General features: G+C 50.6%; 1 protein-coding gene across 1 annotated transcript in view; it reads left to right on the forward strand.

Moving 5' to 3' along the window:
* Window positions 1-2,051: 2,051 nt before the first annotated feature.
* The window catches only part of LOC104651703 (uncharacterized), a 33,653-nt gene continuing 21,111 nt past the window's right edge, over window positions 2,052-14,593 (forward strand). Inside the window, 7 exon segments of the mRNA XM_074379878.1 lie at window positions 2,052-2,078; window positions 2,702-2,970; window positions 3,121-3,244; window positions 6,189-6,351; window positions 6,354-6,451; window positions 6,540-6,666; window positions 7,668-7,781. Coding sequence (XP_074235979.1) covers window positions 2,052-2,078; window positions 2,702-2,970; window positions 3,121-3,244; window positions 6,189-6,351; window positions 6,354-6,451; window positions 6,540-6,666; window positions 7,668-7,781 — 922 coding nt within the window.

Here is a 14,593-nt window from a genome sequence, read left to right on the forward strand (position 1 = left end):
AACAGGAATAAGACCCCTGTTCCAAGGCAATCCAGGAGTAGCACTTCCAGGCAACATGGCAGGGACTGACCAACATGTTGTTGTCTTTGAGGAAGGTGACCCTTAATCCTCTTAAGCTTCTAAGACCACTTCCCCCTTGACTTCTACATTGCATTTCAATAGGAGACCTGAAGCCTGCCAGAGCGGGTGCCACCCTTAATCGCCGGCCTATAGATCGAATGCATGCTATGGAGGAATCTTTCAGGATGGGATTGTTTTTTCTTAAACACAATCAAACCCCCACCTAGTCACATACCCCACACTTACTTCATGGATCAAGACCCTAGACAGGCATCCCCACACTTTTTACACAGGGGGCCAGTTCACTGTCCCTCAGACCGTTGGAGGGCCGCCACATACTGTGCTCCTCTCACCGACCACCAATGAAAGAGGTGCCCCTTCCTGAAGTGCGGCGGGGGGCCGGATAAATGGCCTCAGGGGGCCGCATGCGGCCCGCGGGCCGGTAGTTTGGGGATGCCTGCCCTAGCACATGTAATTTCTAGGATTGTAAGCCTTCAAAAGGGCAAGGATTTTCTTTGTCAGGGAGCTCTGTTGTTAAGGTATTTTTACCTGCTGCAGCTCCCGGCCAAATAAATCACCATTTGCTTCCCTGTTTGGTGTTCAAGAGGTCTGTTTGCAGCCGATCCTTCTTCAATCTTGATAACAGAAGTAAATTATGCAGAGTGACCCGCAGAAAGGCCACAGTGATAGAGGAAGCAGTGGTCTTCTACAGGGTCCCTATCAAGTGGTAAAAGGAAGGCTGGACTCAGGGACGTTTGCAGAATGATCTAGTCCAATCTCCTCATTTTACATATGAGTCAAGTGCTGACTAACTTGCCCAAGGATCTCTACCGGTTAATAACAGAACTGACAGGTCTCCTGACTCCCAGTTCCCCCCACAATATCCCTGGTGTTCATGTTCCAGCCTAGACAAGGCTCGAGTGTGTTCTGATGTCCCTGCTGGCTTTTTCTTTTTTTAAATCCAGAACATTACAATGAAGTTAAGGAAGTTCAGAATGCCTCCCCTGCACCAGCTCTGTGCCTCCTCCTAAATTTGTAATTTTGCTGAGGAAGGACACCCAGGCATCTGGGATCAACTCCCCCATGACTTCCACACTGCATTTCAATAGGAGAAAAGGCTGGCCATTGGCGCCTCCTGAATCACCTTCCTGTAAATAGCAAGCTTGGTATTAGGGAAACTCTCTGGAAGACACTGTTTTTACTTAAACAAGATCAAACCCCCACCCCACTCCTCCATCAGGAGACCAGAACCTTTTCACATGCAATTCCTAAAGCTGTAAATCCAAAACTCATTTTCTAAGGCTGTAAACCTAAGATTCTTTCATGTGTAATATCTAGAGTGTAAGCCTATATAAAGGCAAAGCCTCTTTTTGTTAGACGAGCTGGGTTTAGACAAATTATCGCCTGGCTCCTGGCCGTAATAATAATAATAATAATAATAATAATAATAATAAACCCCTTCCTTCCCATTAGGTGTCCAGGAGCTTTGTTTCTCGAGGCTGCTCCTGCTACATCCAGAGGCTTCTTCTTAACCATGTTCTCCCAGATTACACAAGCTTCAGATCCATAAAACATGGGTCCACCTCCAGCAGCGGAGATGTGTTACTTGCAGGGGAAGGAATCATGTGGAAGAGCTGAAGGGAAAAAACAGGAAAACCCTGGGGCAGGTCTCCTACAGCTCATGGAATGAGTAGGGTGATTTTACCCTTTGCGGGATTTACTCCAAAAGACGCAATGATGCCAGGGGCTCCGGGAAGGAAATCTCTGAACCCCGTCATTTGAGGGGCAATCGGTGAGAGACGGGAGGCATCAGAAAACAGCTAGGTTGTGTCTGTGACTGGAAGAAGAAAGTCGAATGCAGGAGCATTGGCAACACGGTGAGTCAGGTGACTCTTGGGGCAATTCCATTTTTATACACAAACAAGAATGCAACCCGGATGATACCCGAGATGTGTGTTCAGCCCACGCTGATGAAGAGAAACTAAGGGACAATGTTCGGATCCTGGTCCCTAGGCCCGGCAAGTCCCATAGACTCCGCACCAGGTGGCGCAGCTTCTCGCGCTGGAAAGAGCCCCACTCAGCGCAGGAGTCTGAAAGGCAATGAGCCTCTGTAACCACGTGGGAGCCCCGGTCCAGGGCGTCCTCCATCCCCAGTCTCTTAAGGACTTTTAAATTTTTATTTTTCTATCCTTGTTATTGAAAAATTAAAACGTAAATTAGAAAATGCATAAAAACGGCCTGTGGTCTATTAAACTATTTTGTCCATGTTGATATATGTATGCTTCCAAACTTTCAAAACTATAGCTATGCATGTACACAGTATATAATGCTACATGATGTCATAATTTTAAAACAATGACAGGATCGTTCTGGACAGGCTTTTTCGCTTAAAATATCATGAACATCTGTCCATACCAAGTTCTTCCCCAAAATAATGTTCAGTAATGGTATTGCGTTCCACTGCTCATGCCATTAAAAATATTTACTGTAATAAATACCTGGTAGAAAATGCTACATGGTGTCTACCGGGTTTACCGAATATATTCCTTCCTATTGTTGGAAGTATTTATTCCATTTCAAACACAGATGGGGTGACTTACAGCTGACCCCCACAACAAAGAGCCCGAACCTCCAGGCCTAGGACCTCCGGCGGCAGAAGTGCTTGTTCGGGCGCGCCGGGACCCAGCGGGACCAGGGAGCGACCCTCTTGCTGCGGTCACCCCCGGGGGCGCCCTGCCCGGAGGCCTCTGCTCGCCCGTGGACGCGGCCAGGCGGGTCCCATGAGGGGGACTCTTTTGGTAACCAAGTCACTCCGCTTGGGTCGCGGGGCCAATGCAATGAGTGTGCGCTGGCACCCGGCAGTCGGGGAGGGGGCGAGGAGTCGGCCAGGGGTCGCCGATTCCGCTCCTGGTAGCTGGCAGGCTCCGTGCCTGCCGTTCGCCTCCCGTGCTGCAGGTGGGGCTGTGGGGCTGCGCTGCCTCCAGGAAACCGCACGTGCCTTCGTCGGCAGGCCCCGGCGCCGGCTCCCAGCATGCAGTGCGGACCCGCCGGGCGCTGAAGGCGTTGGCGCGTCTGCGGGCGGCGCAGGGCGGTTGCGGCCAGGGAGGAGTGGCGGCGGAGGCAGGGCGGGGCGGGCGCCGCCTGTGGAGAGCACTGGGAGGTCAGGCGTGGGGCCGCGGCTCAGGTAAGGGCGGCCTGCGCGCGGCTTGGGGGCCCGGGGCGGCCTGGCCGTAATACCGCGCTTGGGACTCCGGGGAACGGGGCGCGAGGTCCGCCGGGGGACCTGCCGCTCTTGCCGGCCGGGCCCCCCAACTCCAGGCCGAGCCCGAGCGCCGGCAGAACGGTTGTCCCCGCGCCGGGGCCGCCCCATGCCAAGTGGTGGGCTGCAGGGGAAGGAGCGTCAGGGGGCCGCCTGGTGCCGCTGCTCACCCCTCCTGGCGTGATGCTCTGCGCCTCTGTGGTTTGAGCCGGGCTTTTAGGGGAGGCTAGGATTTCATGAGGTCGAGCTAGACCGGTGGAGCTTTCAGGGAGGGAGGAGTGCCTGGGCAAAGGGGTAGAGAGACCGGACAGAGCAGGGCGTGTTCAGGGGAAGAGGGAAATGAAACAATAATAATAATAGCTGTAATTGCTGCATAATAAAGTTTACTGTGTTGTATTCGATATAAAATCTAACCCCTAGCTCTGCTGGAAATTAATTAACTCCCTGTAAAACCTACCTTATCTATTCTCCCCACCTTCTCAGCAAAGTTCCCAGGCATCTCAAGACTCCTGTTTTTCTTGCTGACCAGCTGCAAGGTCACAGGGCAAGATAACACCCAAAGAATGTACAATGTGTTTCTCAGAATGCTATTTTCAAATGTAACATACATCACAAGACATGTTACAAATTAATTAACTGTCCTGTGTTCTGGCTGCTGTAAACCTGTTAACTGCTAAGGCATCCTACATGTATAAAAGTCAAGCCCTGTCTTTGTTAGGCGCTCAGCCTTGGGATGCTAATCCGCTGAGCCTGTGGCCACCTTAATAAAATCCTCCTGTTTCACCCATTGGTCTGTCCAGTCTCCTGAATATTCTGCAACGCAGGAACAGAATGCAGTCCCATGAGCTTGGAGAAGATGCTTTTGGTTCGGAGGCAGTGGGAGAGGAGGCTGCGGAGACTAGGAAGGGGCCTGCATGCCGGGGCTTGATCCTGCGGGTGGGCAGCGGGTGAGGGATCTGGCTCCTCTTACCATCAGCTTCTCTCAAGCAAAGAGTTTGGGCTCCCCAGGCAGGAGTCTAAGGACAGCCCCACATATTCCAGCCACCAGTCAGTAAGAAGCTGGGCTGGAATGGGCAGCGCACAGTTGCCACCTCCCACCTCGTGGTGTGAAGGCCTCACACAGGGCTTCCTGGCCCCATCACAGTTGTAAGAAAACCGTGCATCCTGTTGTCCATGTATAAAAGATGAATATTTTCCTGATAAAGTAGTTTATGCAGCGATCCCTTTCATGCCACACGAAGACTGTAATAATGCACTTGGAGGATGGGTAGGATTTCAGCGGATGGGAAGCTGGTGACCAGGTACAGGGATGCTTCCGGAGTAAACGCTTGGCGTCTGGGATCACGTGACAGGGATTGATCTGAGAAAGGAGAGGCGAGGGAAGGAACAGTGGCTTAGGTGGAGGGCAGACTCAAGCCCACAACCAAGTCGGCCCACCCAGGTGCCTGTGGGACCTACTCTTTGAGAGCAGGACCCCCACCCACATTCAGGTTTTTGCCTAGAAACAGTTTTGCCTGTCCAGAACCTCCTAATCTTGAAGACCCCTTAGAGTCCTACCGTCTTTGGATCCCTGCTTCATTCCAAACAGCCGGACAGGCTTTTGACCTCTGTCCTGGACAAGTTTTTTTGGGCCTCTGCTGAAACTCTCATTTTGTCTCTGTTTTTTGAGGTGTCCGTTTACACGCTAGTTCTCAATGACTTTCTCTAAGTCAATCCACACTGGTTTCTAGTAGCCACTTCTTCATTTTGCTAATAGTCACCAATCTCTAGTTGAGGGATTCTTTTGCAGAACGTCCTAAGGAGGCGTCAGTCTTTGGGCATGGATACTGGGAGCTCCTCTCTGCCCTGTAGGTCCCTTCAGATACGGGTGGCTCAAGTAGTCTAGCTTGCCACCTAAGGCAAAATGTGCCTGTTCTTCCTTGTCACCAGCTGCCGGTCACTAATATGCCATGTGAATGTTTCCAATGACAGGGAATCCCCTTGTCTTTAATTAAGATGGTTATTGCCCATATGTAAGTGTAACTTTGTGACATATGTCAATCTTTCTCACCAGACTGTAGGGCATGTTACTGCCCCTGGGGCGGCTACGAACATGTATGAGGCCATCGTTTTAACCTTGAGGGGGTGGGAATTGGGGAAAGAGAAAGAATCTTTTGGGGCTCATGCAGTGTCAAAAAACCTAACTGGCCAATGGAGGTTTGCAGTCGTGGGGACTTTAGCTTGTGGGGGAGGGGCAGATGGGAAGGGAACAAAATGAGACTGTCCTGGGGGAATAGGAACTGGCCATTCGATTTTTATGTTTATTAACAGAGGACATGAAATGCTTTAAAATAAAAATATTGAGCAATACTCTTCTTTGCGCTGTTTTAGTGAACCAGCTGGATTTTTTTGCTGGGTCATCAGTAGTCAGTTCCTGTATAATGAAGACAGGAGGGGCAGGCTGGGCTCTGGTAAATCTGCAGTTTACCATTTCTCCATTAAATGCCCAGCAATGCTAAGTCACTGTTTACATAGCAAGATTGCACTGGGTACCAACCATGTGTCAAGGACTGTGGCGTGAAAAGATGCAGTACCATGTTCAGGGAGCCCACAGTGTAGGCATGGGGAATAAATTACCGTGTAGGGTGGTAAGTGCCATGATAGAGGTCTACATTGTGCTGCAGAGGCCTGGAGCAAGGGCCCCCTCGCAGACATAGACCTAAGATACCCAAGCAGTGATTGCCAACTTGAGATCTGGCATATGGTACGGGATGGCCCCACTTGTCCACACACGTGAGTTCCCAGCCCAGCTCCCCTGTGCTTAGGGAGAGAGGGGATCAATGAAGACAATGGGTGGAATGAATGATGTTGTTTCTCTTGTTTCTGAAAGATTTCTCCGTGGACAATGGCAGCCACGATTCAGGCCATGGAGAGGAAGATTGAATCACAGGCTGTTCGCCTGCTTTCCTTAGAAGGTCGAACCGGAATGGCTGAGAAGAAGCTGGCCGACTGCGAGAAGACAGCCGTGGAGTTCGGGAACCAGCTGAGGGCAAAGCCGTGTGGTAGTACGAGCTGCTGCAGAGGCAGCTGGAGCCCAGCAGGAACTTCTGGATCCTGCGACTGCACCCAGGAAGCAAGGGGCAGGCCCCCAAGGTAGCCTCAGGATGCGTTGTGGTATGGGAGTCTGAGAGGCTGAGCCTTTGAACCCATGCATGAGCAAGTATGACATTTGTGGTTCTAGGTGCCCGTGACCTTTGATGATGTGGCCGTGTATTTCTCCGAGCAGGAGTGGGGCAAGCTGGAGGACTGGCAGAAGGAACTCTACAAGCATGTGATGAGGGGCAACCACGAGATGCTGGTCTCCCTGGGTAAGGCCTGACACTCATTTCTCTGTTAAATGGGATTTTACAAGTCCTTGTACTTCTCCCTCCACGTGGCTATTTTCGTGGCACTGTAAATATGTAAATCACCAGAAACGTTGTTGACCTTGCAAGTTGTTACTTCCTATGAAAGATGAGCCCTGGGTGATGGAATCAAAAGCTCCCCTCTGTGTTGAGTTTCCCAGAATGCCAGGCTGGGAGAGGTGGTGGCATCTCTTCTCCGCAGGCCCAGGGTGTGGACCTTTCTATTGGTGCTGACTTGGAGCAGGGAAGGCCCCTCCTGCTCTCAGATCCAGTATATAATCCACTCACATTTGAGAAAGACTTTCTTTCAGCCTTCTGCAGAGATGCGTGGCCCTTACGGCACCATGCCTCGAGGTCAGTGGAGACCATGGGCAGACGGTGCTGCTTGCAGCAGACATTTTCTTCGTGCCTCAGAACTCTGCTTCCCTCAGCCCCTGGGGCTACTGCTGCTCTCATTTGATCCTGCCCAGGAAGGGCCTGGACTCTATTTCTTCCTGGGCTGATTTCCTCTTCCCGATGGTTTCTGTGTGACCCCGGAGCTGAGGGCAGTGAGGCCTGATAGAGAGGACGGGAGCCGGTGCAGTCGTGAGGTGACATTTCGTCAGCACAAATGTGCCACAGTTTCACATGCACGCTCTGTGGCAGTTTCTTCACTCTGGCGCTGCTGACATTTGGGACCGGGTGATTCTGTGTCGGGGCCATCCTCTGCATTGTAGGATGTTCAGCAGCAGCCCTGACCTCTACCCCCAGATGCCAGTCACCTCTCCCCAAGCCCTGGGCACAGCAATCAGAATTGTGTCCAGATGTTGCCGAACGTCCCCGGGGAGCAAAACTGCCTGTGTCTGAGAGCTCCTGCTCTGTGACAGTCAAGAGATTTCCTTTTTAGACCATTGCTGGTTTTCCGGGCTGACTGTCCCCAGCTCTGACTGGAACGAGGCAAAAACTAACCTTCTGTCTTTCCTCAGACTACGCCATCTCCAAGCCCGAGGTCCTCTCCCAGATTGAACAAGGGAAGGAGCCCTGCAGCTGGCGCCGCCCCGGCCCCAAGATTCCAGATGTTCCTGTGGACCCCAGTCCAGGTAAGGGCTGGGAGAAGGCCAGGGAGGCATCAGGTGATCTGCGGGAGACAGACAGAAAGGCCAGGAACGGTGTGCTCTTTCCAGAGAGAGCCAAGGAGACACGTCAAACTTACTTGCTTTTAGTCTGAGTTTTTTTATGGTGGAGTTTTAACCTCTGATTTACTCAGCTAATGCTCCAGAAATGAACACTTTCTATCAGGGAAACAGGTGACAAACCTGTTCTTGTAGGAAGAGACAACGCCAGGGCACAGATGGCGGGAGGGAGAGGAGGACACTGAGAGGGAAGGCAGGAGAATAGTCGACTCTTGAACAACACAGGGGCCAGGGGTGACAGACCCCGATCCCAGGCAGCCCAAGGTCTATGTCTAACTTTTGACTCACCTGAAAGTTAACTGCTAATGGTCTCCTGTTGACCAGAAGCCTTAATGATACTATTTATAGTCAATAACACATATTTTATATGTCCTAGTTAACTATGTATTGTATACTTTGAATAAGCTACAGAAAAAATATTAGGAAAATAAGGAAAAGGAAATATATTTACTACTCATTAAGTGGAGGTAGGTCATCATAACGTCATCATCCTCAGCGTCACCTTCAGACTGAGTAGGCTGAGGAGGGAGAGGAGGGGTTGTTCTTGCTGTCTCAGGGGTGGCAGAGGAAAAGGAAATTCACTTATCAGTAGGCCTGCATAGTTCAAAACCATGTTTTTCAAGGGTCAACTGTGTATTGAAACCAAGATTAATTCAAAGCTTTGCAGAGAGTCAGACTTGCCTCTGAGAACCAATCTTAATTAATTGATGAATTAATGTATTCATTTTTATTTGAGATTCAGTCTCCCTCTGTCACCCAGGCTGGAGTGCAGTGGTGCTGTCTTGGCTCACTGTAATCTCTTGTCTCCTGGGTTTAAGCAATTCTTCTGCCTTAGCTTCCCAGGTAGCTGGGATTACTGGTACCTGCCATCATGCCCAGCTAATTTTTGTAGTTTTTTAGACTCAGGGTTTCACCGTGTTGGCCAGGCTAGTCTTGAACTCCTAATCTTAGGCCATCTGTCTGCCTCAGCCACCCAAAGCACTGGGATTACGGGTATGAGCCACTGCGCCTGTCTTCAACCTGAATTTAAAGCAGTAGCAGTTGTAGAATATACACCCATTGGTCAGCCATATGGTTCGGTTGATTAGAAGCACACATTTATTTAAAGTGAATCTGGTTACCACATATCAGTGTCTCAGATTTCCCTGGAGCTACTTAGCACCTGTGAAAGTTAATAGAAAGACAGGTGGACACAGGCGAAAAATGAAATTCCTTAAGTGAAGTGAAGACCTGCTGGGTCATTTGACCAGGGAGACCACACCTCTAGCAGGCTGGACCCTGATTCCTCCGAAGACTCGCCCTTGACCATCCCACCTGCCTTGGTTTTCCCTTTCGTCTGACACTGAGAAAGGTGGTGTTACGCAGGGGCCTCCTGTGCTCCACTTGTGTGAAATCAAACGCGTCTCCCATGTTTGTCATCTCATCTCGATTAGATTGGCACTTTCCTAAGGGCAGAAGCATGTTCCGAGCTGGCCGCTTTGCCAGTGGTCATCAGTTCATTCACAGTTTAGTTCCACAGATGCATTTTGGGAATCTTCTAGGTGTCAAGGACAGTGCTGAGCACTAGAGGACAGAAAGATGGCTGAGAACAGATAGCGTCAGGCTGGAAAAGAGGGTTACAACCCAGGCACATCCAGCCTCCTAGCCTGGGTGGGAGGTTCTGAGTGGGTAGGTTTCGTTGTGTTTACGCTGTGTGTGGAGGCTTCCCTCGCTTCCACGTCATCATTAAATGAGAGTAAAGAAGTCCCCCAAATTATGTTGGTTGCTGGTAAGACCCCGCCACACTCTGTCTGCACCGTACGATGTTCAGCAGCATCCGTGGCCTCTACCCACCAGTAGACAAGATGAGTAGAGACAAACTCCACTGTCCACCTTGAGCCTGTCGGCAGGGGTCCCGTGTGGCCTTTATCCCTGTCCTCTTTGTCCAGGAAACCGGGAATCACAGCTCATCCCTCACCATGTTTGGCCTGGCCCATCCGCTTGTGAGACCTCACCTGCCCTTCTCACCTCCTGCATCCCCCTCCACTGAGCCTTATGGGACTCAGGGCTCAGCAGACCTGCCAGGCCCTGAGTGTTCCCTGCTCGGACTGAGCTCCAGGGAACTGCAGCCGTCCTCTTCCCTGCCTCCCTCAGCCCGGGCCTACTGGGGACAGGGTCATCACCCCTCATGATTGCGCCTCTGCCACCCTCACTCCCTCTCTGGAGACCCTGCCTCTGGGTCTCATTTCTCGTATTTTTGCTGCCTCTGCAGACCTTCCCTCTCTTGTCATTCTTCCTGCTCTCAGTTGTGGCCATGGCAGCCTCCATGCGGATAGTTCTGTGCCCGCTTCCCCTGCCCCATGGCCATCCCTGACTCTGATGACAGTGACTGCACCCTCCTCCCTGATCCTCTCTATCTCCAGCACACCACTCCCGGGCCGCCTCCCACCACCCCTCCACTTCCCTGTCTGGTGTCCTGATTCCAGCAGTTTTCCAGCCCTTAAGACCTGCAGGGCATCCATCTTGCTGCCTTTTCACTGCCTTGCTCATCATCTCCCCCCATGCCCATCATTGTGGTCCCCGCTTGCACACAGCCTCAGTGCCCTTCCCTTCTGTTGCTCCTTGCATCCACCTGGTGAAATCCATCGGTGCTCTGCACCTGCAGCCAAGCAGCTGTACGTGGCTGCAGAGAACCAGGCAAGCTGGCTGCTGGTGTCACGTGACATCCACGACCAGCAACTTCAGTGGGCGCTCTGCCACCCAGTCACACTGCGTCTCCCTAGCCCAGGGGCCGCCGAACTGTGGCTGAGGACCACACCTAGCTTATCTGTTTCTGTATGGGGCACAGCTAAGAATGGTTTTATATTTTAACCCCCCTTTTTTAATTCAAGAGAAATACACCACTCACACAGCCCTCCCCATGCCATCTGCCTGCACCTGTGCGCCCTCCTCTGCCATCACTCCTGTGACTGCTGAACTGTTTTTTTTTTTTTTTTTTTTTTTTTTGAGACGGAGTTTCACTCTTGTTACCCAGGCTGGAGTGCAATGGCGCGATCTCGGCTCACCGCAACCTCTGACTCCTGGGTTCAGGCAATTCTCCTGCCTCAGCCTCCTGAGTAGCTGGGATTACAGGCATGCGCCACCATGCCCAGCTAATGTTTTGTATTTTTAGTAGAGACGGGGTTTCACCATGTTGACCAGGATGGTCTCAATCTCTTGACCTTGTGATCCACCCGCCTCAGCCTCCCAAAGTGCTGGGATTATAGGCTTGAGCCACCGCGCCTGGCTGCTGAACTGTTGACTCTCCAGCCAAAGCTGTACTTGCAGCTGGCACTGCATCCCAACCCATGCCACCTTCTCCAGAGCAGCACAAGCAATCCTGCCTTGACCCCTACCCCTGCAGTCACTGCCTGCTTCTCCACTCCCCTTTGTGCAGAGCCCCTCGGGAACATCTGCACTTCCCTCCTGTTCTCTCACCGCTTCCACCAAAACCTCTCCAACCTCAGTTACCAGGGCCCTCCATGGTGCTGAAAGGTCTGTTTTTCTTAGCCTGTTTGTAACACTTGCTGCGTTGCTCACTCTATCCCCACCTGCCACCCACCCTCACTGATCTTTTTTTGCTGGTTCCTATTGTCCTGTGGGGCCTGTTGGCCCCAGAGCGCCCTCGGTGCTCACACCCTTTCTCCACAACTTGTTTCCTCACACCCTCTCTCCGCTCCTGTGTTTTGTCCCCCAGGGTCATGGGGCCACATGTACCATGTAGGAATGTGTGCCTCAAACCTGGACCTTTGCCCCAAATTCCGCATGCCCAGCTGCCTGGCCTGCATCTCCACATGAGTGTTTTATAGGCTTACCCCTAAACATTCCCAGAGCTGAGTGCCTATCTTCCCTGAACCGACTGCTGCTCCCTCATTCTCCGAATCCCAGTAAATGGCAGCTCCATCCTTCTACTTGCAGGGAAAACCCCAGGAGTCCTTTCTGACCCCTCCTCCACATCCACATCCACCCCACAGAAACACTACTGGCCTTCCCTGCTAGGTTCTCCCAGAGTCTGTCTACGCCTCGTCCCCTCCTCTCTGACACCCAGACCCATTGTCTATTGCTGAGGTTGCCACCAGCCCCTCTGCTCCTGCCCTGATCCCCACCCACCCGCCAAGTCTCATCTCAGCCCAGCAGAGTGATTCTTTTTAGGCCCAAGTGCTGGCTTTCCATCTGACCCACGCTGTCAGCTCCCCTCCTTCACTTTTCTCTCACTCTCTGCCCAGCTGTACCATCCCCAGTGCTGTACCCTCTGCCCTGTGCATTGCCCTCTGCCGGGAGTGCTCCTCAGACAGGTCCCAACTTCAGGCCTTTCCCATCACTGATACTGCAGCCTCTCCCAACCCAGGACTCCAGGCCTCCTTTCTTCCAGGTCTTCCTGTCAGACAGCATCATGTAATGTATATGTTTCCTATTTACAGATTCATCATATGTCAGGTCTCCCTCATTAGAATGTCAATTTCAAAAGTACAAAAATTTTTTATCTGTTTTCTTCATAAAATCATTCTAGGCATCTATAATACTGCCTAGCACGGAGTAGGAATTCAATAACTATTTGCTAAATGTATGCTGTGCTTTGTAATTTAAAACGTGTGTGTGTGTGTGTGCGGGTGCGCATGTGACAGAATGTACTTTTGATAACATTTAAATCCGTTTTTAGGTCTCCCTAGGGCAACCACTTGTCCTGAATTGTCTATGTTTATTTTTTTCTATCCACATTTTTTTTTTTTTTTGGACATGTAGTCTTGCTCTGTCGCCCAGGCTGGAGTGCAGTGGTATGATCTTGGCTCACTCCGAGGTTCCTGTGATTCTCCTACCTCAGCCTCCTGAGTAGCTGGGACTACAGGTGCATACCAGCATGCCTGGCTAATTTTTTGTGTTTTTAGGAGAGACAGGGTTTCACCATGTTAGCCAGGATGGTCTCGATTGCCTGACCTCGTGATCCGCCCACCTCGGCCTCTCAAAGTGCTGGGATTACAGGTGTGAGCCACTGCGCCTGACCTCTATCCACATTTTAAAACACCTCCTGTGTGTATTCGTAGTTGTAAACAATATATTTTTTTGTGTGTTTTGAAAATTACATAGATGTCTTTGTATTTATCATTCATTATTCTGTGTTTTAGACCTATCCATGTTGTTACATGTAGATCAAGTTAATTCCTCTTAACAGATGCTTAATATTCCAGAAGCAACTATGTCGTAATTTATTTTCCATTCCTCCACTGATTGACACTTAAGCTTTTTCTGATTTTTCGCGCTCACAAGCGACACTGTGGTGAGCATTCCTGGGTGTGTCTCTTTGTGGCCCTGTGGGGATGCTTCTCTAGGAAACAGACCCAGCAGTGACCTCACCATATCGTAGGCTTGATTTCATTTCTCCATTGCCATATGGCTCTCACCAGGGGGACCCCAGTGCTACCAGGTGTGCCCAGCAGCAGCTATGAAGAAGCTGTTTCCTTACATCTTTGCACAGTTTCTGTAATTACATTTTTGCCAACCTGATGAGGGAGAGATCCTGGTCCTAATTCATGGGATACTGGAGGCCCGAGCTTCAGGGCTCAAATAGCCAGCCTCTGTACCTGGTCCTGGCTCTTCCAGTTGTGCTGAGCTGATGGTTTGGGGTCAGCATGGGACTGGGTCCTCTCTGTTAACGCATCTCCCTTTTAAAACCAATGACTAGTAAAAGAGGAAAGGGAAGAAGAGAAGAAAGTTGAAAAAATGTAGGACAAGCCCAAAGTACCCACTGTGCAGAGGGTGAAAGTGAAGTGGAGAGTATGGGAAGTTCGTTAGAGAAGATAAAACTGAAGTAGGAGAGGAGAGCGGAAGCTTCCAACTCTAAACAGCAACTCCAAACTGTTGCCCTACACAGGGACAGAGGAGGAGGCTGCAGGATTCTAGGCAGGGAAAACTTCTAGAAGTCCTGTGATAAGTCTATGGGGAGGGACAGAGTAAATTCAAAGCCAGATAGAGGTCTGTCTGAATGAGGTCAGTCCGTTGCCAGTGGTTCTCTGAAAATGACGAGAAATTACAATGTATATTAGATCCTTGGTTGTGGAAACATAGGTAAAACAGTGTCAATCAGGAAAGTCCAAACAGATGAGAGGGTGTATTTCAGGAGCAGAGCATCTGGCTGCATATCAGGTACTCCCTGGTTCAAGACAGCGTCACTTCTTGGCCCTTCCTTTCAATCTGCCCACATGTTTGCAATCATGCCATCCTATGTCATGCCCTAGTGACCACACATTCCCCATTTTGCCAGTTTTCCATGGATTGGATCCTTTGTTCTGGTCACTACTTTTATTTGACACATTGTGGGATTCAGTGAATGGAGGATAATAAAAGGAAAGAAAAAGGCAGTTCATCTTCTTGCCTCAGTACAAAGAGTGTTCAGTGCAAAGAAGCCCTTTATCATGAATATGGATTCTTGTCATGACTTGGTCATTAATCAGGTGTGTTTTATTTTGGGCATGATTTTAATTGCTATCATTTTTTTCTAGATCTATACCATGGAAGGAAACAGATTAAACCAGTATCTCCAAACCATGAGTTGGAATGGTCCAGGGAGTTGGTTGGAAGTACACATTGTCCCTAGGTTCCTTCCCAGAGAGTCTGTCTTAGGAGTCCTCAAGTGGGGATCAAAAACTTTTGCTTTTACCCAGCTCTGCCCGGCCCAGCCTAGCCTCACCTCCAAAGGGTCTGCT

Source organism: Saimiri boliviensis, chromosome 10 (genome assembly GCF_048565385.1).
Source record: "Saimiri boliviensis isolate mSaiBol1 chromosome 10, mSaiBol1.pri, whole genome shotgun sequence".
In the NCBI taxonomy this organism is placed as follows: Eukaryota; Metazoa; Chordata; class Mammalia; order Primates; family Cebidae; genus Saimiri; species Saimiri boliviensis.